The 25,374-nt window shown below is 42.1% G+C and overlaps 1 protein-coding gene across 2 annotated transcripts in view; it reads right to left on the bottom strand.

Annotated features, from left to right (window-relative positions):
- LDB3 (LIM domain binding 3) overlaps positions 1 to 23,516 on the bottom strand; it is a 291,111-nt gene extending 267,595 nt beyond the window's left edge. For both annotated transcript variants that reach the window (XM_077259320.1, XM_077259319.1), the window contains exons 1-2: positions 23,470 to 23,516; positions 2,075 to 2,204 (exon numbers count right to left, since the gene is read on the bottom strand). In XM_077259320.1, coding sequence (XP_077115435.1) covers positions 2,075 to 2,167 — 93 coding nt within the window. In that variant the 5' untranslated portion in view covers positions 2,168 to 2,204; positions 23,470 to 23,516. The remainder of the gene's footprint in view (positions 1 to 2,074; positions 2,205 to 23,469) is intronic.
- Positions 23,517 to 25,374: the final 1,858 nt, after the last annotated feature.

Here is a 25,374-nt window from a genome sequence, read left to right as displayed (position 1 = left end):
GTGGACATGTTCTCAAGATGACAGCCAGAAGCTTTCCCAGTGAAGAACCAGTCAGCAAAGACTACTGCAAAGAAGCTACTCTCAGAGACGAGATGTGCAGCTATGGGGTCCCAGAAGTGATAGAGAGTGACCAGGGACCCGCATTCACAGCAAATCTCACACGAGAGATCTAGTCAGCAGTAGGATCAGACTTAGGCCTACACACTCCCAATCACACTACTCAGTGTTCAGGCACACTCCCAGAGGCCCAGAAAAGTTGTCACCATATGAAATTTTGTTTGTGTCTAGTCCCAGGTTAGGGGTATCCTTTCCCTTAGCAGCTGATTATGTAATATGATACTTTGTCTGCTTTTGTAATTGAAATCACCAAGAAACTTGCTAACATCCATTCTCGAGTTTTTTCTTCATTGCCAGATCCAGATTCAGTGTCCGGTATGCACTCCTAGAAGCCAGGAGATTGGGTGTTGGTGAAAAAGCTTGTAAGGAGAACACCACTCGATCCCAGATTTGATGGTCCTGCTCAAGTGCTGCTGATGACACCAAACTCTGTGAAACTGGAGGGAAGACTCGCTTGGATCCACTCATCGCATGGCAAGAAAAGCTCCCCTACCAGAAGATGACACCCAAGCCAGAATGATGTCGTGGATGCCCTGCCTGACCGGAAAAGATGACCTACCTGATAAAGACTACACATCGCTCACTACACATGCTATTGACTAAGAGACTGATTGCAATGAACCCCCGTTAGGGACAGATCTCCTGACCGCCCATTTGCGAAAAGTCTGTATGGAGTGGGGCACAGGCGTTAGGCTTGTGTCAGTTCGCCAACAGCACAAAAGAGTTGCAGCGCTTTGGGACAGGAGGCTAGGATTAGGGCAAGTGATATCTAAGGGGGGCTTGTGATAGAAATATATATATCATGTAGATCTCACTTGCATGTCAACTCCTCTATAATCAAATATATACTTATATGCTCACAGCTAATATATACATTATAATCAATGGTTTAAAATGGCTGACACAAACTAATATAACCTAGACAGATCATAAAATGGCTGACATGAACTAATATAAACCAGACAGATCGTATGGGGTTTTCCATCCTTAAAAGCAGAAGAATGTCAGATGTTTGATGACTGCTGATCGAATGTCTCAGCTTAATCAGCAGTCATATGAGCATTAATCACAATATTCCATATATGTTTAGATAACCAATGACAGAGGAGCTAGACAATATGATAATTAACTGACCACCCCTGACAACCCCTAACCACTCCTTTCTATGTGAAAATATAAAACTATGTATGTACAATAAAATTCAGTATTGATGGAATGTTGTTCTGACACAATGGTGTTGCAGTCTCATTCCTTTGAGCGCTCAAAATACTCAGTCTAATTGGGAGCGGCCACAGCACACACAGGGATATATTTATCCAACCCTAATATTTCCATAACAATAGGAGCTAGATGGATTTGTTGTTCAGGTCTCTGGGAAAGCTGGGTGAAACCAATGTATTACACTTAGTAACAGCCTACTGGTTAAAATAAAAGCTCTAACTATAAGTGGACTAAATCCCAGCACAAGGTGACCACCCTGTAGAGGTAATTCCGTTTTCCTTGCCTCCTTTTATTGCTCTTTGAAACTCTGTCATCCATTTATGGCAGAACAGATGCAAATAACAATCACTGTCCCTAACAAGCATTGGACATGTTAAATGAAAATACATAGTTGCTTATTACTGATGGAGCAGTAAAGTTTTCTTTTACATTCTAAGTCCTGTAATAATACAGAGAACACATTTAACCAATAAATGATGCCAAATGACCAAGCTGTCTCTGACACATCTGACAAATGAGGCATCACTAAATTAACAATTCTGAAGATGCATGTGATTGTTTGAGACTATCTGAAGTGCAGACAGGAAAACGTTAACGATCTAACCTATATGTACTTTTCAGGAAACATCCACCATTTCACAGCTCTATAAATCTTATGGTCTTGCGTCAGACACACAGAACCCATTCTGAGCTTTCTCCACACTGTAACATGTCAGTCTCAACTCTTCACACTTACTCTAGAGATGGTCAAGGGCATGTTAAAGTCCTTTCCTCCTTGCAGACGGAATCCCCACGGGCCGGGTCCAGCGAGGGATACGTTGTAAGCCATTTTTGACAACTTCTTTTAGTGCAGCCGCTTGAAGGCTCTGAGAGGAATAAAACAGAAATATAATAAACTTTTTGGCACTAAGGTCAAACTAATAGACAAGATAAAGAAAAAGACGCTTGGTTCTAGCAAATATAAGGAAATTGTAATCTTGCCTGTTCACTCGGCGTGAAGTGCCACCTAAGAATAGATGGGATGTATAATGCAGATACAGATATCCCAGCTGAGCAGGACCCATAAAAGGTCTGTAACCAAATACCTCCCATGCAAGGATACTGTGACTCAGAGATCTATTATAGCCTCATAGCAGTGGCGAGGATCTGTCCAAGCATCCCACTCCCCTATCTCTGGTGAACAAGTCTCTCACATAGGAAACACCACATACTTTCTTCAGAAGAACCATATACAAATCCTAATCTGTATAATGGCTAGTGATAATGAGGGATATAAATGCTTGCTAATTTTCTACATGGAAAAAGATAAGACATTAGATCCACTTTTGGTTTCAAGCATTAGGTAATGTTAAGAGCGTGTTCACAATCAGTCTTTTTGGTGAGTTTCAGGAGCAGACACTCTCCGAAGGGTATTTGCACATAGCGTCTTTTTTCAGGTGGATTCCATTAGGAACCTGCCTGAAAAAGTACCACAAAATCACCTCATAAAATGAACGTAAGGCACCGACACTGCAGTGCACGTTTCATCTTACGTCACTTTTTTTAACCACTTCAAGGTTCAGAAACTGCCCGCTCTCTATGCATAACAGTATGGGGTGAGAGATTCCGGTGGTGTGGCAGTTGAAAGTACAACATCAAAGCAGCTTTAGAAAGAAGACTGATGGCAATTTTCTGAAGTGGATTTGCCTTCTAAAACTCAGTGACTGCATAGGCATCTAAATGTTGTCGTGTGCGCATTGCTGAAATCTTCCTAAAAAATTCAAAACTTCTCAAAAACCTGGGGTTTGTGTCCCAAAAACTCAGCAAAATAACTTAGTGACAAAATACCTTCACACTAGTGGATCCTCCCCAAAATCCTCCTCAAAAGCTGCTTCAAAAAGTTTTGGAAACTCTAAAGATATGTTCCCATGATGAGTATTTGGTGAGTTTCTGAGGGTGCAGTTTTTCTACACCACTTCTACACCTATTAAGTGAGTTAGGTTATTTACATTTTTTCATTGCGCTTTTGATTACATGCGTTCTTATTGCGTTTTTGATCCTGTGATTTTTGTCTCTTGGTCTTGGCATGTCATATTTTAAATAAAGCTGCTGTGTTTTTGGCGTTGACAAAACTTTAATGCTATAGTCATATGTGGATTACGCACTAAAAACAAATGCGTTTATTAACTTCAGATTTTCTACTTCTAATGCAAGTCTATGGGGAAAAAATGCACATAAAACTCAGAGTATTTGCAAGATAATTGACATGCTGCGAATCTGAAACACGCACCGCAGGTCAGTTTACAATGAGTAAAAAAAAAGAACTGTTAGCATGAGATTTCTATGAATCCCATCCACTTTGCTGAAAGTGTAAGATGCTGCATTTTTGACACAACAAAAATATGCAGCATTAATAACTCACAGCCTTACAATTCATTTCCATGGGAAATCCAGTTTTCTGTTAATATGAGTTTTTGAGCTTTTTTTTTCCTGACGAAATTTTGAAAAACACCTGTTGGAAAAAGAAAGAACACTTATTTTATTCACAGCAGTTCCTGAAAAAGTCCTCCAAAACTCTTCAGAACCGCTTCAAGAAATTAAAAAAAAACTCCTATAAAAACTTCCCAAAAAGGAAAGCTTCTTGAATTGGTGTCTGCTTGAAAAACCTCACAATTTTTGAACTCTTCAAAAAAGGGTAAACATAGCCTTATTTTGATTGGGGTGTGCTAACAATGGTTTGAATGGGTAGTTGATTTTGAGAAATAGCTAAGATCACCCATAATGGAAAGATTCTTATGCTTTTTCGATTAACAATGTATGTGAATTGATGGCTCAAGTCTCTGCTATAATGCCCTAATTGGGATGCCTGTGTAATGGGGCTAGAACCTATGTTTGTGGGCCAACCTTAGTCCACTGTTACACAATGCAGATTTGGTTACGATTACGGCTGAAATGAACCAAACATAGAAGCTTAGGTTAGTGCATATTCGGTTCAGAAGAACTGCAGATCTGGGTGCTGTGGCTGTAATATAGATGTAAAATGCAGTTACATTACATTCTTATGAATTATGTTAATATTTAATTTATATTAATTCAAGTCATCTAATTATTAGAATTTTATATAGCAATTTATAGCTTGATCCTCTTCACACTAATCAGTTCTCAATAAGTGCATGTATTTTTGTTTTTCTGTCTATTTTTGTGACTTGTTGCCAGTCCCTATAATAAACATTTCAATAGACTATTTCATTATTTGGGAAGCAGATGTCGAATACCATTAGGCTGTTAATTAAATGATGCACTAATCACTGAGATTGTGTAGATGATGTCATTCTGTCATAATCCACTGGTTGCAGTTACTTATTTCTATTGCAACAACCAGCCGTACATCATAACTTGGAAATTATGACGTAGTTGCATTTTATGGTCAGTGAATGACTTGTGAGACAACAGACAACAGTCGTAGCTTGCTGTAGTCTCTACAAATAACTTAATACAAAACCATTTAATTATGATTTAATAAGACGAATAAGCCCAAGTGTGCTTTTACATGCTACCTACGGTGCCAGGGCAGGCTGCAGGGGAGGCACCTGTTTACAGGGATAATTTTTTGACATCCCGTCCTAACTGTCAGAAAAGCAAAACCACCACCTTTCAGGATAGTGTGTGGCATGTGTATATTGTACGAGTGGGTACAGCTTGTATCTAATATGTGAGTAAAGAGTTTGCAGCATGTACTGTATCTCGTTTGTGAATGACGTGTGTGCGGCATATATCTGATGTGTGAATGAATTGTCTATGGCATGTATTTAAAGCGTTTTTCCCATGAACAAAAGTTCATTTTAATCAATAGATCTTGTAATAATAATAATTTCCACAATTAGATGTGCTTAAATGAAATGTCCCTGTGCTGAGATAATCTTATAAATGTCCAACCAAAGAAATAAGAAAAAAGTGAAGTGGCACCACTCTTGAACTAGAGGACAAATCGGACATATGCACTGCATCCAGCGTGCTTACCAACGGAGGTGCTAGCGTATGAAAGCAAGTAATTGAGCTGGCGGTAATTCAAAAGAAAAAAGGAACGCAGCACTCACCGGAGTTGGAGAGGATAAGTCTTCTTTATTTAGAACTTGTAGCAGTACATGTTCACGGCATGGGGGAGTAGAAGGTGAGGAGCGTGTGAGGCAAGAGGGACAACGGCCGTTTCGCGCTGAACGGTAGCGCTTCTACGGGTCCAACTGGACCCGTAGAAGCGCTACCGTTCAGCGCGAAACGGCCGTTGTCCCTCTTGCCTCACACGCTCCTCACCTTCTACTCCCCCGTGCCGTGAACATGTACTGCTACAAGTTCTAAATAAAGAAGACTTATCCTCTCCAACTCCGGTGAGTGCTGCGTTCCTTTTTTCTTTTGAATTACCGCCAATCTTATAAATGTGCCTCTGTTGTGTACTGTGTAATGGCTGTGTCTGACCGTGCAGGAACATGGTCTAATCATACCACAGCTCCTGGGCAGTGGGGAAAGCAAAAGAGATACAGACATTACAGCAGGGCATCACAAAAGATTTTTTCTTTGAAGTAAAACATTGATTGAAAACAGACAGGAAAAATGTTTTACCTAAAAAAGAATCACCTGTGATCCCCTGCTGTCCCTTCTGTATAGCTTTTTGCGTCCCTGCCCTGCCCAGGAGCTGTGATAAGATCAGACCACGACTCTGCATGGCCAGACATTACACATTACATTACACAGTACACAGCAGGGGCACATTTATATTATCTCAGCACAGGAACATTTTATTTAAACACATCCAATTGTGGAACTTATTATTATTCCAAGATCTATTGATTAAAATTAACTTTTGTTCATGGGAAAACCCCTTTAACCCCTTTATCCCATATGACGTACTATCCCGTCGAGTTGACCTGGGAATTAATTCCCAGTGATGGAATAGTACGTCATAGTCGATCGGCTGTGCTCACAGGGAGAGCACAGCCGATCGCAGCCAGGTGTCAGCTGACTATCACAGCCGACATCCGGCACTATGTGCCAGGAGCAGTCACGGACCGCTCCTGGCACATTAACCCCCAGCACACTGCGATCAAAGATGATCGCAGCATTCATAGGGAAGCATCGTGCAGGGATGGGGCTCCCTGCATGCTTCCCCGAGACCCTCGGAGCAACGCGATGTGATCGCATTGCTCCGAGGGTCTCCTACCTCCTCCTCCCTGCAGGCCCGGATCCAAAATGGCTGCGGGGGGGCCTTCCGGGTCCTGCAGGGAGGTGGCTTCCAAGCGCCTGCCCAGAGCAGGCGCCGGGAAGCCTCCCTGCAGTGCCTGTGTGATCGCTGATCTGACACAGTGCACTGCAGTGTCAGATCAGCGATCTGTCACTATAATATGATGTCCCCCCTGGGGCAATGTAAAAAAGTAAAAAAAAAAAATATTTACATGTGTAAAAAAATAAATAAATAAAATTCCTAAATAAAGAAAAAAAAATATTGTTCCAATAAATACATCTCTTTAAATAAAAAAAAAACAATAAAAGTACACATATTTAGAATTGCCGTGTCAGTAGCGACCCGACCTATAAAACTTTCCCACTAGATAACCCCTTCAGTGAACACCGTAAAAAAAAAAAAAACCCAAGGCAAAAAACAGCACTTTATTATCATGCCGCCGAACAAAAAGTGGAATGACACGTAATCAAAAATAGGGATATGAATAACCATGGTGCCGCCAAAAACGTCATATTGTCCCGCAAAAAACGAGCCGCCATACAGCATCATCAGCAAAAAATAAAAAAGTTACAGTCCTCAGAATAAAGCTATGCAAAATAATTATTTTTTATATAAAATAGTTTTTATCGTATAAAAGCGCCAAAACATTAAAAAATGATATAAATGAGGTATCGCTGTAATCCCTCTGACCTGAAGAATTAAACTGCTATATCAATTTTACCAAACGTGGAACGGTATAAGCGCCCCCCCAAAAGAAATTCATGAATAGCTGTTTTTTGTTCATTCTGCCTCACAAAAATCGGAATAAAAAGTGAACAAAAAATGTCACAAGCCCGTAAATGGTACCAATAAAAATGTCAAGTCGTCCCGCAAAAAACAAGACCTCACATGACTCTGTGGACCAAAATATGAAAAATTATAGCTCTCAAAATGTGGAGATCTAAAAATTATTTTTTGCAATAAAAAGCGTCTTTTAGTGTGTGACAGCTGCCAATCATAAAAATCCGCTAAAAAACCTCTAGAAAAGTAAATCAAACCCCCCTTCATCACCCTCTTAGTTAGGAAAAAGTAATAAAATTTTAAAAAATATATTTATTTCCATTTTATCATTATCGTTAGGGTTAGGGTTGGGGCTAAAGTTAGGGTTAGGGTTGGGGCTAAAGTTAGGGTTAGGGTTGGGGCTAAAGTTAGGGTTAGGGCTACAGTTCAGGTTGGGGTTAGGGTTGGGGCTAAAGTTAGGGTTAGGGTTGGGGCTAAAGTTAGAGTTAGGGTTGGGGCTAAAGTTAGGGTTTGGATAACATTTACGGTTGGGATTAGAGTTGGGATTAGGGTTAGGGGTGTGGTTAGGGCTATGGTTGAGATTAGGGTTAGTGGTGTGTTTGGGTTAGGGTTTCAGTTAGAATTGGGGGGTTTCCACTGTTTAGGCACATCAGGGGCTCTCCAAACGCGACATGGTATCCGATCTCAATTCCAGCCAATTTTGCGTTGAAAAAGTAAAACAGTGCTCCTTCCCTTCCGAGCCCTCCCGTGCGCGCAAACAGGGGTTTACCCCAACATATGGAGTATAAGCATACTCAGGACAAATTGGACAACAACCTTTCATGTCCAATTTCTCCTGTTACCCTTGGGAAAATGCAAAACTGGGGGCTAAAAAATTTCCAATATGGGGTCACTTGTGGGGGGTTTCTACTGTTTAGGTACATCAGGGGCTCTGCAAATGCAACATGACACCTGCAGACCAATCCATCTAAGTCTGCACTCCAAACAGCGCTCCTTCCCTTCTTAGTTCTGCCATGCGCCCAAACGATGGTTCCCTCCCACATATGGGGTATCAGTGTACTCAGGACAAATTGGACAACAACTTTTGGGGTCCAATTTCTCCTGTTACCCTTGGGAAAATACAAAACTGGGGCCAACTAATAATTTTTGTGGAAAAAAAAGCATTTTTATTTTCATGGCTCTGCGTTATTAAATGTAGTGAAACACTTGGAGGTTAAAAGTTTTCACAACACATCTAGATAAGTTCCTTAGGGGGTCTTCTTTCCAAAATGGTATCACTTGTGGGGGGTTTCATTGTTTAGGTACATCAGGGGCTCTCCAAATGGGACATGGCGTCCCATCTCAATTCCAGTCAATTTTTGCATTGAAAAGTCAAATGGTGCTCCTTCCCTTCCGAGCTCTGCCATGCGCCCAAACAGTGGTTTACCCCCACATGTGGGGTATCAGCGTACTCAGGACAAATTTTACAACAACTTTTTGGGTCCAATTTATTCTGTTACCCTTGGGAAAATAAAAAATTGGGGGCAAAAAGATCATTTTTGTGAAAAAATATGATTTTTTATTTTTATGGCTCTACATTATAAACTTCTGTGAAGCACTTGGTGGGTCAAAGTGCTCACTACACATCTAGATAAGTTCCTTAGGGGGTCTACTTTCCAAAATGGTGTCACTTGTGGGGGGTTTCAATGTTTAGGCGTACTCAGGACAAATTTTACAACTTTTGGGGTCCAATTTCTCCTGTTACCCTTCATAAAATATAACAAATTGGAGCTGTAGTAAATTTTTTGTGAAAAAAGTTAAATGTTCATTTTTTTTTAAACATTCCAAAAATTCCTGTGAAACACCTGAAGGGTTAATAAACTTCTTGAATGTGGCTTTGAGCACCTTGAGATGTGCAGTTTTTAGAATGGTGTCACACTTGGGTATTTTCTAGCATATAGACCCCTTAAAGTGACTTCAAATGTGATGTGGTCCCTAAAAAAAATGGTGTTGTAAAAATGAGAAATTGCTGGTCAACTTTTAACCCTTATAACTCCCTATCAAAAAAAAAATGTTGGTTCCAAAATTGTGCTGATGTAAAGTAGACATGTGGGAAATGTTACTTATTAAGTATTTTGTGTGACATATCTCTGTGATTTAAGGGCATAAAAATTCAAAGTTGGAAAATTACGGAATTTTCAAAATTTTAGCCAAATTTCCATTTTTTTCACAAATAAACGCAGGTAATATCAAAGAAATGTTGCCACTATCATGAAGTACAATATATCGTGAATAAACAGTGTCAGAATCATCAGGATCCGTTGAAGCGTTCCAGAGTTATAACCTCATAAAGTGACAGTGGTCAGAATTGTAAAAATTGGCCCGGTCATTAACGTGCAAACCACCCTTGGGGGGTTAAGGGGTTAAGGTGGGAGTAACATGTGTGTGGCACGTATTTGATGCGTGACTGATGAGAATGTGACATATATATAATGTATGAGTGACATATCTAATGTGTGAGTGATGAGGGTAGGTAATATACATAATTTGTGAGTGACGTGTGCACGGCATGTATCTGATGTGTGAGTGAGTTATCCACGACATGTTTTTGAGGTGTGAGTAATGTGTCTGCTGCATATATCTAATGTGTGTGTGGTATGTATCTGATATATGAGTGACTTATATGTGGCATGTATCTGATGTGTGAGTGACGTTTGTGTGTCATATATAATTTGTGAGTGGCATGTTCATGGCATGTATCTAATGTGTGAGTGAATTGTCTAAGGCTTCTTTCACACTTACGTTTTCAGCTAACCGTCACAATGCGTCAATTTGTGAAAAAACTCATCCTGCAAAGTTGCCCACAGGATGCGTTTTCTTTCACATAGACTTGTATTACCGACGCATCGCGACGTATGGACACACATTCCATATGTCGTGCACTGGATGCGTCGGTATTTGGCGGGCCGTCGTATCGAAAAAACGTTCAAGGGAGCGTTCAAGGGAGCGTTGAAACACTGCGTCCGCTGCTTATGTCACTCAAAATTTCACACACTTCTGTCGGTACGTCGCACCGACGCTTCGTGACGGCCCCGTACCGACGGAAGTCTGAAAGAAGCCTTAGGCATGTATTTAAGCTGGGTGTGATGTGTGTGACATTTATCTACTGTATGAATGATGTGTCTGGCAAGTATCTGATATGTAAGTGATGTGTGTGCGTCGTATATCGAATGTGTGAATGACTTCTGTGCGGCATGTATCTAATGAGTGAGTAACTTTGGTACAGCAGGTATTTAATGTGTGACTGATGTTTGTGTGGCATGTATCTAACGTGTGAATGATGTGTGAGGCTTGATTATGATGTGTGAGTGACATGTGTTCATCATTTATCTAATTTGTGAGTGAGGTGTGCGTCATGTGTCTAATGTGTCAGTGAATAGTCTTTGGCATGTATTTAAGGTGGGAGTGACGTGTGTGGCATGTATCTAATGTGTGAGTGACTTGTACATCCTATTTCTAATGTGTGAGTGAGTTGTGTTCAGCGTGTATCTAACGTGTGAGTGATGTGGGTACAGCATGTATTTAATGTGTGAGTGATGTGTGTAGCATGTGTATGATTTGTGAGTGACATGTGTGCATCATATATCTAATTTGTGAGTGACGTGTGCGCGGCATGTATCTAATGTGTGAGTGAATTGTCTATGGTATGTATTTAGGGTGGGAGTGACATGTGTGTGTCATGTAACTGACGTATGAGAGACTTATGTAAGTCCTGTATCTAACTTGTGAGTGACTTGTGTTCGGCATGTACCTAATGTGTGAGTGGGTAAAGCATATATTTAATGTGCAAGTGATGTGTGTGACATGTTTCTAATATGTGAGTAATGTAGGTGTCGCATGTATCTAATTTGTGAGTGACATGTGAGGTCCAACTATTGGCACCCTCTCCCATCAGCTGTTTGACGCACAACGGAGGGGCTTCTGCAGTGCCCCAGAGTCCTGGTCGTTGCAGTACTGACGCTCCGCCACTAAGGGGAGTGATGGTACGTCTGATGGCACTTAAGGAGTTCACCTGACCAGGTATCACAGTCACACATTACACTTCACACTCTGGCCACCAGGGGGAGCAAAGGGTTCTATGTATTAGGCCACTCCTCACAATCTGGTAAAACTGGGGGCTGGATAGGAAGTTAGGCAGAAAGCTGACTGGGTTTTGCCCAGGCAACACCTAGTGAGAGAAGAGGTTGCTTGGGAAGATTCAGGGGGGTCCCTGTCAGGGGTGGGATCCTGACAGAGGCCTAGCGAAAAGGACAGATCGTTACGGAACCGCGCCTGCACTTCATTGCGGCGGTATCTTAAGAAAGGACACGAAGCGAGGCTTATTGTGGAGAAGTGAGAAACGAGATCACAGCACAAAGGAGAATAGAACCAGTAGGAGTTGTGCCCCGAGATCGGCAACATCCTACTGAGGCACGTAGCCGGTGGCCGGAACGCCGAGGAAGTATTGGGCTCCAAGCATTACTTCAAACAGCGGCAGGGCAGTTGACTTTAGGTTGGCTGTCTCACCTAAATCACCTAAGCAGACAACGGAGGCAATTGTGGGAGAGGGGCGTCTCTAGGGTCCCTATAAAATAACTCCAGGCCTACCCCGTCATACCGGTGCGTCCTAGCCAAATCATCTGGGGGACGGAGAGAGAAAGAACATCAGAAACAGACACAACAGTTGTGAGGACTATCCCGTGGTGCTCAGCAGGGAGGTACTACAACACACAGGCACTAGAAGGTAGGCACTGATTTCCACCTGCAAAGGGAACTCTGGATGTGCCTTCGGACCGGCTGGTCTCAGCCAGCCCTGTTAGCAGTGCTCTGGATTGCGGATCCCGAAGACTTCAGTAAAGAGGTAAAGAGACTGCAACCCTGTGTCCTCGTTATTCATGGCACCTTGCACCACGCATCATCATCACACCTTTCATTGGACGCCCCTTAGCAGGGTCACGGACCGGGTCTAGCCACCGTGACAACCCCAGGACCGAGACAGAGAGGCCTGGTACCAAGTACCCCGCGGCCCTGTGACTGGGGGCGCTCCACATCCACTTGCAGACAGGCTGCCTCAATGTTGACAAGAACTTACATGCTGTTTGTGTTCATCTGCAATGTAATTTTCTTAGAGGCTGTTCAAGATATTGCAATGCTGCTCTATTCACTTCATTGGAACAAGGCTGCAGTAATTTGAATAGTCGCCATGTCGATAGTTGAACCTCAACTGATCTAATATTGATAGCTTATCAAAGGATAAGCCTTCATATTATAAAGATTGGATAACTCTTTTAAGGATAGGCTTGTAGGATGCATGTCCCCGTAGTATATGGACAATCATGATTCCAGAATTCGCGGCAGACTGTGCCCGTCGCTGATTGGTCGAGGCAACCTTTATGACATCATCATCGCCATGGCAACCATTATGACATCTACGTCGATACTGTGCCCGTTGCTGGTTGGTCGAGGCGAATTCGCGGCAGACTGTGCCCGTCGCTGATTGGTCGAGGCAACCTTTATGACATCATCGTCGCCATGCTGTGCCTGGCGGCCTCGACCAATCAGAGACGCGGGATTTCCAGGACAGACAGACAGACAGACAGACAGAAAAACCCTTAGATAATTATATATATATAGATATACATAACATATATAATAGTGACAGCAACATCGAGGGGCAATGCAGAGGGAGTTTGCATTGTGCCAATGGTCTCTATGGTAACCTCGGGCCAAAAGACCACACGAGCAATGGTGTAAAAAATAAATAAATCCAATTCTTCACCTGCTGTTGAGTTATTCTTTCTGCCTCTCAGAGATTAAGTAAGGCTCTACTCACATTGATCCTGCGCTCTGCGTTGAGCGCCTACACAGAGGTTTACATGTAAATCTCTGAAATACGTGATTCAGACAAAAGCCCTGACATAAGATCCCTATAATGAGGCAGATGGAGGCACTGTCTGGCCTATGACCCAGTCATGTCCACCTTTTTGGTCGCGCATAAATGTGCGGTCAGCCACAGTTTTCAGCACTTCTGAAGATGAGACCACTGAACGGAGGCCAGACGGAGTCAACAGTTACTCTGTTGCCTTATTATAGTGAGTAGCTCCCTCGTGGGTTTCATCTGAATCACATCAGATTTGGATGAAAACTGCAACATAAGTGCTCAGCGTAGAGCACTGGATAAATGTAATTCCAAATGTTATGCAAAATATTCCCAACAAAAGCTTCAACTCAATCCACAAAAAAAAATGTTCCACTCAGGTCAGAAATATAGTGGGCTTCCATGTGACTGGTAATACAAAGGCTCTGGAAAAGTACTGTAGCTCCTCAGACCCTAAAAGAAATTCAGCAAATTCTGCGCTCCCAAGTCCAAATACCCCTTACCTTCTGAGTTTCACAGTGTGCCAAAACCTCAATTAGCATTCACATGTCTCCAGAAGCATGAGCTTGGCATCACATCATATTGGGTACTACAACGTACTGGTGACTACAAGTTAGTGGGCATTACAGTGGCATTTTGCAATTTTCACTCAGCAACATCCACTACTACTTGTTTCTGGAAAACACCCATGGAGTCCAAATCATTACTATATCTGTAGATAAATTCCCAAAGGGGTATAATTTCCAAAAATGGGGTCACTTGAGGGGGGTTTCTGCTCTGCTAGCACTTATGGGCTCTGTATATGGAGTCTGCAAAATATTCTAGGAAAATCTGTGCTCCAAGAGGTACCGTACATACTCGAGTATAAGCCGAGTTTTTCAGCACTTTTTTTTTCTGAACACGCCCCCTCAGCTTATACTCAGGTGAGGGTCCCAGAAGATGGAGTGGGAGGAAGAACAGCAGCGGCAGAGCAGTGGGTCACAGGAGGCAAAAGCCAGCTGCTGCGGCTAATGCCTGTGCGATAGCAGTGAATGTTCATTTCTCTGTTATAGTGGTGACAGTAGGGATGAAGAGCCATGCATACAAGGATAGGGATGAAGAGCCATGCATACAAGGATAGGGATGGGTAGCCATGCATACAATGATAGGAATGAGGAGCCATGCATACAAGGATAGGGATGAAGAGCCATGAATACCAGGATAGGGATAAAGAGCCATGCATACCAGGATAGGAACTAGGAGCCATGCAGACTATGATAGGGATGAGGGGACAATGCATGCCCGGCTTATACTTGAGTCAATAAGTTTTCCCAGTTTTTTGTGGTTAAATTAGGTGCCTCAGCTTATACTTACGTTGGCCTATAATCGAGTATATACGGTAAACAGCGCTCTGTCCCCTCCGAGTCTCAACGTGTGGCAAAGCAGTGCTATACAGGCACATATGTTGTATTTCTGCCATCAGCAGGAATTGTGGGACAAATTTTGATGCCAATTTACCCATTTCCCAGTGTGAAAATGTAAAATCTCGGGCTAAAACAATATTTTAGTTGTAAAAATATAATTATTTTTACTTCACTGCTCCATGGTATAAAATTCTGTATAACACCTGTCGTGTCAATATATGATCACTGCATCACATATGAATTCATTGAGAGGTGTGGTTTGTAAAATTGGGGGTCACTTATGGGGGTTCCGCTGTTCTGGTACCCTCAAGCCAGTCCAGCAAAATCTGAACTCCAATATGATGCTTTTTCCCTACTGAGATTTGCACTGTGCCTTAATAGTAGTTTTTGACCAAATATAGGATATTGGTGTGCTCAGGAGAAATTGTACAACAAATTTTGGAGTCTATTTTTTCTTGCTATCATTGTAAAAATGAAAAATGTAGGGTAAAACAATGTTTTGTGGGAAAAGTAATTTTTTTTTAATTCTCAGAGATCAACGTTGTAAAATTCTGTGAAGCACTTGTGGGTTCATGGTGCTCACCACACATATAGATACAGTACTTGAGGGGTTTAGCTTCCAAAATTCGGTCACTTGTGGGGGGATTTCCACTCTTTTGGCACATCAGAGGCTCTCCAAATGCGACATGGCATCTACTAATGATTCCAGCAAATTTTACATTCAAAAAGTCAAATGTTGCTCCTTCCCTTCTGAGCCCTGCTGTGCACCCAAACAGTAGTTTTCCCCCACATATGGGGTATCAGGGTACTCATTGTCATGATCCAGGTCGGGGTTTGCTTCTTGTTTCTCTTTCCCTGGCCTGGTCATGGAGGGGTTAACTTTTCCTGTCTCTCTTTGGTTTTTGGGCAGCTATTTCTTGGTGCTATTTCTAGTTACCTGTGTTAGTGATAGTTCTGGTGCTTGGCTAGAGCAGCTCATCCGTATACCCTAGTGATCCTTCCACCTCTGGCTTCCCATGTATGTGTCTGACCTGTCCCTTATCCCTAACTCAGTGTACGTTTGGTGATTTCTCTACAGTGTTTGACTCAGCTTGAACTCTGAACTCTGCCTTCAGTTTTTCTGTCTCTGGTACTGCATTCCCCAACTGGCTTTTGACCCTCTGGTTCGTACCTTGACATTCCATCTCACGTTTTGGATACCACGCTCCCGTCTGGCTCTGACTTTTGGCTCGTCTCTGACCTCATGCTTTGATGTGACCTCCGGTACTTTATCTCCCTATTTGTTGCTGACTTCGGCCTGTCTGACTACTCTGCTGCCTCCTGGTGGTCACCTGCACTTCTACACCGAAGTGTTACACAGTAAGTGTGACCCTTTTTTTCCGTTACAGCGCCCCCTGGTGGTGGCTGAGCGCAACTGCTCAACAGTTGCATTACACTCATGACTCATGAAAAATTGCACATTAAATGTTGAGGTCCATTTTCTCCTGTTTCTCTTGTGAAAATATAAAGACTTGAGTCTAAAGTAAAATTATTGTGAAAAAAGTGCATTCCATTAATTCCAGTGAAGCACCTGAAGGATTAATAAAATGTGTATATGGTTTTGACACCTCAAAGTCAAATCAATTGTCATGTGGTCCCTAAAAACAATGGTTTTGCAAATGTTGTTGTAAAAATGAGAAATCGCTGGTCAACTTTTAACCCTTCCAACCTTCTAACAAAAAAATTGAGCTGATGTAAAGTAAACATGTGGGAATGTTATTTATTATGGTAATTATTTTGAGTGACATAACTCTCTAATGCCACAAAAATTAAAAGTTTGAAAATTGCAAAATTTTCAAAATTTTCGATATTTTCACAAATAAATGCAAGTTGTAATGAACAGATTGTACCACTAACATGAAGTACAATATGTCATGAGAGAACATTGTCAGAATCGGTGGGATCTGTTGATGCGCTCCAACGTTGTTACCTCATAAATTGACATTGATCAGAATTGAAAAAAATGGACTGGTCAGTCAGGAAGTTGAAAACAGCCTAGGGAGGGTTAAGGGGTTAATGGGATGTATTCAGAGTCTAATGCCTAGAGTAGCATGAGTTTCAAATATTGCTATACGTGGTACAAGGCGTGCACAAATATAGCATGCCATCATGTCTGATTGTTTTAAGCCAACATTGGTGTTAGTAGAAGTGCCATACATATAAGATAGAAGATTGAACAAGTTATTAGCTGGTGAAAGAATATTACACTGATGCAGCCATACACATTCACACAGTTCAGATTAGCTCACACAGCCATTCAGATTGAGCAATCATGTTCATAGACCATGGGCAAACAATGAACAAAAGTTTTTTGAGAAAGCTGTAGGAATATTCTGGGAACAGTCTTTCAGATTATACTTTGGAAAGTAAGTATCAGGTGACTTATTTTCAGATGATGCTGACGTGCCATTAGCTGGTTCAGAAGATCACTCATTGTGAAATTTCACCAGATGAACATTCGTTGTGTTTGACAACATTCATTATATAACTTTTGTCTAATGTGTATGGGTACCTTTATTGGATTTGTATGTTTCCTAGATTTAGGAACTCTACAAAGGCTGGAGACAGGTTGAAGTGTTTTTCATTGTGATCACCACCCCCAAAATTTCAGCCCATATTATCACTCTTTTATCATACATGATTCCAAATTTGAGAATAAAAATATTCACAAGTGCTGATAAGATGTATTATTTTAATCCCTTAAGATAGGGGTGGGGAATCTTATTTCTGCGAAGGGCCATTTGGATATTTATACCATCCTTTGGGGGCCGTACAAACTCCGCCCACAAAGTACATCCTGACTCTGGCACTGGTTTCAAGATGTAATCTTTCATTGCATGCCCTTCAGTGTTCAGTAGTGAACACTGTGTGTGTGTGCTAACAGGGCAAGAAGAAATTAATCAGCTGGTTGTAATCAAAATACACCTCCCTGCCCAAAAATGCGGTCCCTGAGAATCTGCTCGGGGGCCTGATAAAAGGTCACCGAGGGCCGTAAATGGCCCTGGGGGCCTGAGGTTCCCCACCCCTGCTTTAAGACCTTAGTCACATGTCCTATTTTATTGTGTTTGTGCTATCCAACGATACAGACACATTATATTATGTGGCCCTTTTCCCATGACAATCATATGAAATAAAAGAATTGGAGACTGCTGGTAACCGTGAACGATCATTTCATATTTCAAAGAGATAATTTTAAGGCTTAAAAAGATGCAACATGGATGGCATCCGTGTTACATCTGTGTGAAGCACGGTTGTGCGAATAAGGCCTAAGTGGACCATAGAAAGATAGAGAGGAGCTCAGAAGGCCCAGTTCTATTAAAGGAAATGTGCAAACAAGATGACAAAACTCCTAATGCATCATAACGTGTTCCAGGATCTCAAGAGCTCTAATGTGGAAATACTCTATTATAGTATACAGAATTTATAGAGTCCCCCACTTATGCATCTTCAGGGGACCCTGCTAAAGCCTCTTTCACACAGGCCAATAATCAGCAAATGAGCGTTCAATCCTACTTTCTGATTTTTGGTCTATGTAAACATACAGTTCAACAGCAAATGAATTAACAAAATGTGCATCTATTGGCCAATTGTTTTTTTTATGTGAGCCTTAAAGATTACAGATAAGTTGATCAATGCTTGTTTCCAGACCCATTTGTAAAAGCAGTACAGGGGCAAACCTATGGGTAATATAAAAGCTCAGTCATTGATATCAGCTTGTGGGAAAGTCTTTTAATCAGGTCAGAAGCGCCTCTCCCCATGTAAGCAGGGGTTGTGCTGTTGACCATATTCATGCTTTATGAGGACAGAACAATGATATTCGATAGTTGTGTCTCTATACAGTTTGTATCAGCCCATGTGAACCTGCCTTTAGTTGAGGACTGATCAACTTGTACACAGTCGATTGAAGCCTTTTAAGGGCAGGTAACATGTGGAGTTATCCAAACTTAATATTCTCTCTAAGTTTTATTGTTTCTGTTCAGTAGATATAGCTGATGGCAATCTGTCTGCTTGTTACCTTGTTCTCAAAACCCTCATAAGCAGAGATGAGAGCAGTCTACTTGCATTCCCTAGTTATAGTCATGCAAAGTGCCATCAGTCGAGTACTGATATTGGATTAGTTGGCATTCAACTTAAATTTTACATTTAACATTTTATAAACCCTTAGGCTTAGGCTACATGACAACATTGGCTGCAACATCTGACACTCAACCAAAGTTCACTAGGAGTCGTTGAAAAATCACAGCGCCTTACCAGTGAATAAGGTCGCATTGTGACTCCAAGGGTACTTCAGCAAGCAAACAATCTGTCACAGTTGGACTTCATGAGACTTCTTTCTTACAGCTGTAATACCCTTGGGGTCAAAATGAGACCCCCATTCATTTGTATGCACTGAAATGTAGCAGTGACACCTAGTGAACTTTGTTTGTGTGACAGGTGTCGCTGCCAAAGTCGCTGGGTAGCTCCAACCATACTTCAGTTGAAAGATGCTCCAAATTAGTTGATGTATCTCCAGCTACCCAAGTAACCACCATAATGCCTTCTCTTTTGTCCAGTTAGTGCAGAGCAAAGAGACATGCCAAAATCTGGGACTCCTTAGAAATCAAATATTTCAAATTAGACCTAGAGAATGACAGCAAATGTGAAGCTTGTTACAGTTGCGAAAGCAGATGGCGCACATGGTTCGTGGACCCACTGTGCCACAGGGTTGGGCTTACCTAGGAGGTAGGTATGCAACTACCTAGTGTTCACTTGAGCTCCTGATGGTGGAGTCATACTTGAGCTACAGGTAGCCACCAGGTACCACTCCTAGGCAGTCCTCGGTACTGCAGCTGCTGACCCCAGAGGTCAAGTATGCAGACGTGGATAGGACTCTATTCAAACTACTAGGTTCTGGATCCCCTGCAGAATGGTTACTGAAACGGAGACTCAGGACTGGTTTGGAGACTTGTTTTAGCAATATGCATGCACAGCATACTAGAATAGGCACATATTCAGACACACATGTCTTGGATATATGTTCAGGTACCACCAGAGCAGCTTCAGGGTTCAGGACTGGCCACACAAGGACCAGGGACTATAGGTTCAGGACTGGCTGCACAATGAACAGGACTACGAGTTCGGAACACTGGCCACACCAGGACTACCACACTACCTAATGAAACTTTGTTGCTTGGCACCTCTGTAACACCCCAGGAAACCGGTTGTTACAGTGATGTTGCCTTCCTTTCGGGGAGGGCGATATCATGCTTGGAGGCAGGGAGGATTCTCTTTACCAGGTAAGCACACACATGCAACACACACACACAGCCAGGAGGGCAAGCTCAGGACCCGGATTCAGGGGAGCTTCCCCAGCTTTAAGTGTTCTGGCCTGGAGGAGGAGTCAGTTTAGTTGGAGAGAGACACTGAGACAGAAGGAAGTCTGGAACAGAGTGCAGACAGTGGAGCCATGCAGCCAGGACTGAGCTGCGGCTCCTGGGAAGGAAGAGAACCCGAGGGGTTATTGTATGTAGTGGAGCAATTGAAGGAAGTAGCACAGGAGTGGAAAAGGACTCAGAGGGGAACTGTGACCGGGCACCCTCAGAGCCGAAGCGCAGAAACTGGAGGGCTTAAAACTGTATGTAATTTGCCCACACCACACCTAGAGGTGAGACAGCACCATAGGAGCCCGGGTCGTGATAGTGACCCTGTTAAACGGCTCAAGCTGCCCATCATACAGGTACCTGTCCCAACACAGGAGTGAGAGGACTTTGCCAGCAAGCTTCGGGCAGCGGGGACCTCGCATGCTAGCACAGTAGGAAGGCTTACGGACCTCACCTAGGAGAGGGGTCACCTTTGCCTCCAAGCCGGCCAGACCACATCACCACCTGTGCCTGGTACCCTGGACTGTGGACTTCTAACACCAGGAAACCAGGAAAAGACTTTACAACTTGTGTCCTCCACTTATTCATCAGCATACATCATCCTTGCCACACACCTTGGGAGCCCTGGGGACCCCGCTTCACCTGTGGGAAGCGTCACCATCTAGCCGCCATACCATCACCCCAGAGGACCCCTTTAAGCGGCGTCGGTCCCTACTGACTGAGAACCACAGGTGGGGTCACAAAAATAGACTTTCACAATACCCCTTAAAACACCGTTCCCCTAATAATTGGGCACCCAGGGCCACGGACCGGGTCGCAGCCACCGTGACATCCCCTTGAAGACCGGACCTGGTACCGAGTACCCCACTGCCCTGGCGGGCGACTCACCTCCTTATTGGGGAGGATGCCTTCTATGCAAGATGCCTCTTCTACTAAATGCCTCCCATCCATTGACTAGGTGCATTTTACCAGGTGCCCCTTTAAGAGCTGAGGAGTGTGCGTGCACTAGGAGTGCAGTGCTCCAAGAAGTGCAGTATGCACAACACATGGAAACAGGCAGCACACTGTGGACAACACGCTGCTGGGGTGATGTGTTTGCTTGCGTCTCTGCATGGAGGGAGAAATGGAACCATGCAGGGGCGCCGGCAATAGCGTTACTAAACTAACAAGGTGTTATTATTTCCCAGTTTAGCACAGGGTGTACAGATGACCTCATTTTTAGCTTTCCTATAGAAAACAATTTTATTGTGAACATAAGGTTCACCGAATTGTTCATATGCAATTACTGTAATAATATTCTGATTTTGTTACTAAAAGCAATATTATTGCAGCTTTAATAACTTTACAGTTTATTAGTATAAGAACTTCATGATGAATTGTATTTAAGGGTTGGATAACCTGAATGTCAAATGGGACATTTATTAGATTGAACACATCATATGTTTCGTTTTTACAGCAGCATTGCCTGATCCTTTTTAAAATTAATTTTATAGGTCCAGGTTTGAGACATGCTTTAGGGGCATGTCACACCGGGCAGCCTGAATGTATGATGTGACAGGTGCTGGTGTAATCAATCTCACAGGACAGCATTCATTTCTGGCACACACAAGGAAGGAAGTCAAGGGAGCAGATCTCACAGAACACAGCTCCTCCGAGCTGTCCAGAGCAGCTGGTCAGACCATCAGGTCTACAGATAGGCAACATGAAAGTTGAGTCCAGGCCTTCCTGAAATATGGGTATATTTTCACACTGTCTTAGCAAGGTACATAAATAGGCTTCGGTGTGGGTTTATGGGTTTGCTGTTGAATTATACTATATGTAAAACTGATGGTCCTCTGGTCATATAAGAAAGCAAGAAAATGTTTGCCACGATTACCTTGTATTTACAGACAACCATTAAATTATTTTACGACATTAAGTAGACGTTCATTAGAGGAGTGTAATAAAGAACAGCCCCAGGTACAAACATAACGTGAACTTTTCAAAACAATGTAGATCATAAAATTAAATAACGCAGATCGTAACATTTTATTTCTCCAGTGAGAAATATCAGACAACACATTACTGTTCCTTTACCTGATCTTTTATATCTTTACTAGCCATTAAGTGTTTTATTCTATTTGGTTTTAGAAATATTTGTAGGGCACTGACAACTTATTTCAGACTAAAAGGTCTCTTCTTTGCCCTGCATTCACAAGCGGGAGAAGCAGAAATCTCTGTAACAATCCTGCCTTATATGAATATTCTCTTATAATGGATATAGATTGGCAAATAGCAGTGCAGTAATGCTAAACCATTTATCTGATTACATTTGTATAAATCAATTTGTCTAATTTAAAGGTAATGATAATGACGTCCAAGAGCGCGCACATACACTACTTTCAATCAATGCTCGGCCAACAATCAAAAATATATACAAGAAACCTGTAGAGATCATCTGCTCACATTTGTGTGCACGCGCTGTCTACAACATGCTTTGATGGAGATAGTTCGCTAACACTGTGAACAAGTGGATGTCCAACAGACGGTAGCTGTTATTCGGTATTGATATAAATGGTTAGATTTAAGTTTTGCTGGCCAATGGACTGCAGAGTACACCACATAATATGTTTTATTATATTATTTAAAATATTTGTAACTATTTTTATTTAATTATGTTTAATACAACAAAAGTCTAGATGAAAGCTATAAACTGCTGACATGGTGACAATTTGGATAGAAATATGTATGTTTCTTAGTCATCTCAGCTTATGAAACGTCTAAAAAAAGCCTACATGAAAACCTTTGTAGATATTATTGACATTATACATAAAAGGTGTTCTCATATTATGAAGGTATTTGATCTAAGCACATATTTTGCTCAGGTTTCCTAACACAAAGCAGAATTTTGGGATTGCAGCTTCATGGACAGTAATGCTGAAATTCACCTCATGAAGTTATGAAAAGTCATACGAATAAATTATGTGTCCACTTGAAGTATTGATCATTAAAAGCAGAACTATCCTAAAGGTAAGTGTGTTGGGGGTTAACTTTATTTACAGGAAGGTCGTTTTAATAAGTAAATTGAACAACTAGAAACTCCAGTGTCCACTAAGATACATATTGACTAGAAAGTGCAGATATTGGAGAGTGAGGCAGACAACCTACAGATAGATAGTCATGGTCCAGAGCTACAAGCAGCTATATCTGTCTCCATGCAGACTGTTTGGAGCTTTGAAACAGCTGATCCCCTGTGATTAGTGAACAAATGGGTTGCTGTAAGTCCCAGCTGGCACAGTAAGCTCAGGCACACAAAATGCAGACATCATACTGTCAAACACAGTTTAGAGGCAGTCAAAAAGTGCTAAGCGCTAGGCAGAAAGTTAGCAGAGAAAATAGCCTTTGTGCCTGTAAGAGGTATTAGTTTAGTCACACAGCCTTCAAGGCATTAAGTTCTACCTGGGAGCTGTTCTGCAGATCCCCTCTGGTGCTCTTGTGGCTCAACAGTTGCTCTATAAGCATATTTATCTGATCCCTGTATCCAGTGTGACGTCATTCTAGCGGAGAGGGGACGAGGAGGGGTGAGCTCTTAAGGTGGACTCATTGCAGCTATTTGGCTAGCAAAATATATGGTCCTCTCTTCGAAGGAAACTAGAAAATAATTCCTTGACTATCATTTTGGAGAGAAACATTCATAATCTTTTCTAGTTGTTTGGGTTTTATCTGTTTGCCACATGCTATGTGATGAAATATTAAAATAAGTTGTGTCTCTTATTAAGTTATCATTAAAATGTAGAAAATGCCTATATGCTGTATAAGGGTGTATGCAAAGTATTATTAGAGAGAGTGTAGAAATCGTGGGGAAAGAGTAGACATGATAAGGGGGGGGAGAAAACATCATTTGTAAGGACTGGCACATACAGGGGTTGGACAAAATAATGGAAACACCTAACGTTTTGGCATCATAATCTTCAAACATGTTATATACATGCAAACTGTGACATATGTTAACGTTTTTTAGTTGATGCTTTGTGTTATGTGATATGTGTATGTAAATTAACTGTTTGTTTTGCATAATTGTAAGAACATTGATGAGAACCTGATACCAATGGCAGACTTCTCGGATTTTCAAAGAGGCCAAATTGTTGGTGCTCGTATGGCAGGCGCTGGTGTAACCGAAAGTGCCAGAATGCTTGGCGTGTCAAGAGGTACTGTCTCCAAAGTAATGACTGCGTTTGAAAGAGAAGGAAAAAAGTCCGCAGCAAAGCACAGGTCCGGCTGAAAGTCAAAGTTGACTGAGAGAGACCGTTGGACTCTAAAGCAAATTGTGAGAGAGGATCGCAAGACCACCGCACTGAAAATCACTGCTGAGCTCAATGAGCACCTACAGAACCCAGTTTTCATGAAAACTGTTCGCCGGGAGCTTCACAAATCTGGATTCCACGGAAGAGCTGCAATTAGAAAACCGCTGTTCTCAATGACAAATGTTTCCAAGCGTTTAGAGTGGTGTAGAAACCTCCAGAATTGGTCCCTCGAGCAGTGGAAACATGTGATATTCTCAGACGAATCATCGTTTACCCTATTTCCGACCTCCGGCAGAGCGTATGTTTGGAGACAGCCGAAAGAAGCATTCCATCCAGACTGCCTTCTCCCAACCGTAAAACATGGTGGAGGTTCTGTGATGATCTGGGGTGCTATTTCGTGGAGATCCGCCGGGCCAATGATATCCCTTCACGGAAGAATCAACAGCCGAGATTATTTAGGCATTTTGGGCGACCAAGTGCATCCAATGGTTCAAGCACTGTTCCCAAAGCACCATCTTTCAGGATGATAATGCACCAATTCATACAACTAGAATCATTAAAGCATGGCACGAGGAACATTCTAATGAAGTTGAGCATCTCATCTGGCCCCCACGATCCCCAGACCTCAACATTATTGAGCATTTATGGTCGATTTTAGAAATTCAAGATAGATGTCGATTTCCGCCGCCATCGTCGCTCAAAGAACTGGAGGGTGTTTTAACTGCAGAGTGGGCTAAAATTCCTTTGGAAACAATTCACACCTTGTATGAATCCATACCTCGGAGAGTTGAGGCTGTAATCGCTGCAAAAGGTGGACCTACACCAGATTAAACTAACTTTTGTTGATGTTTCCAGGTGTTTCCATTATTTTGTCCAACCCCTGTATATGACATTTCACAGCGCTGAGTTTTAAACCTGAATGACATGTTTGTGGCACATGATGTAAATCTCTTATTCATGGCTTTGCACATGGTAATGTTACTGTTGATTTTTAGCACAGTCTAATATGCCAGCCCTAGATAGATGTTGAAAACCATCTTCAAATGTACAGAATATACAT

The sequence above is a fragment of the Ranitomeya variabilis genome, chromosome 4 (assembly GCF_051348905.1).
Source record: "Ranitomeya variabilis isolate aRanVar5 chromosome 4, aRanVar5.hap1, whole genome shotgun sequence".
Taxonomy (NCBI): domain Eukaryota; kingdom Metazoa; phylum Chordata; class Amphibia; order Anura; family Dendrobatidae; genus Ranitomeya; species Ranitomeya variabilis.
This window is presented reverse-complemented; position numbering and strand designations above follow the sequence as displayed.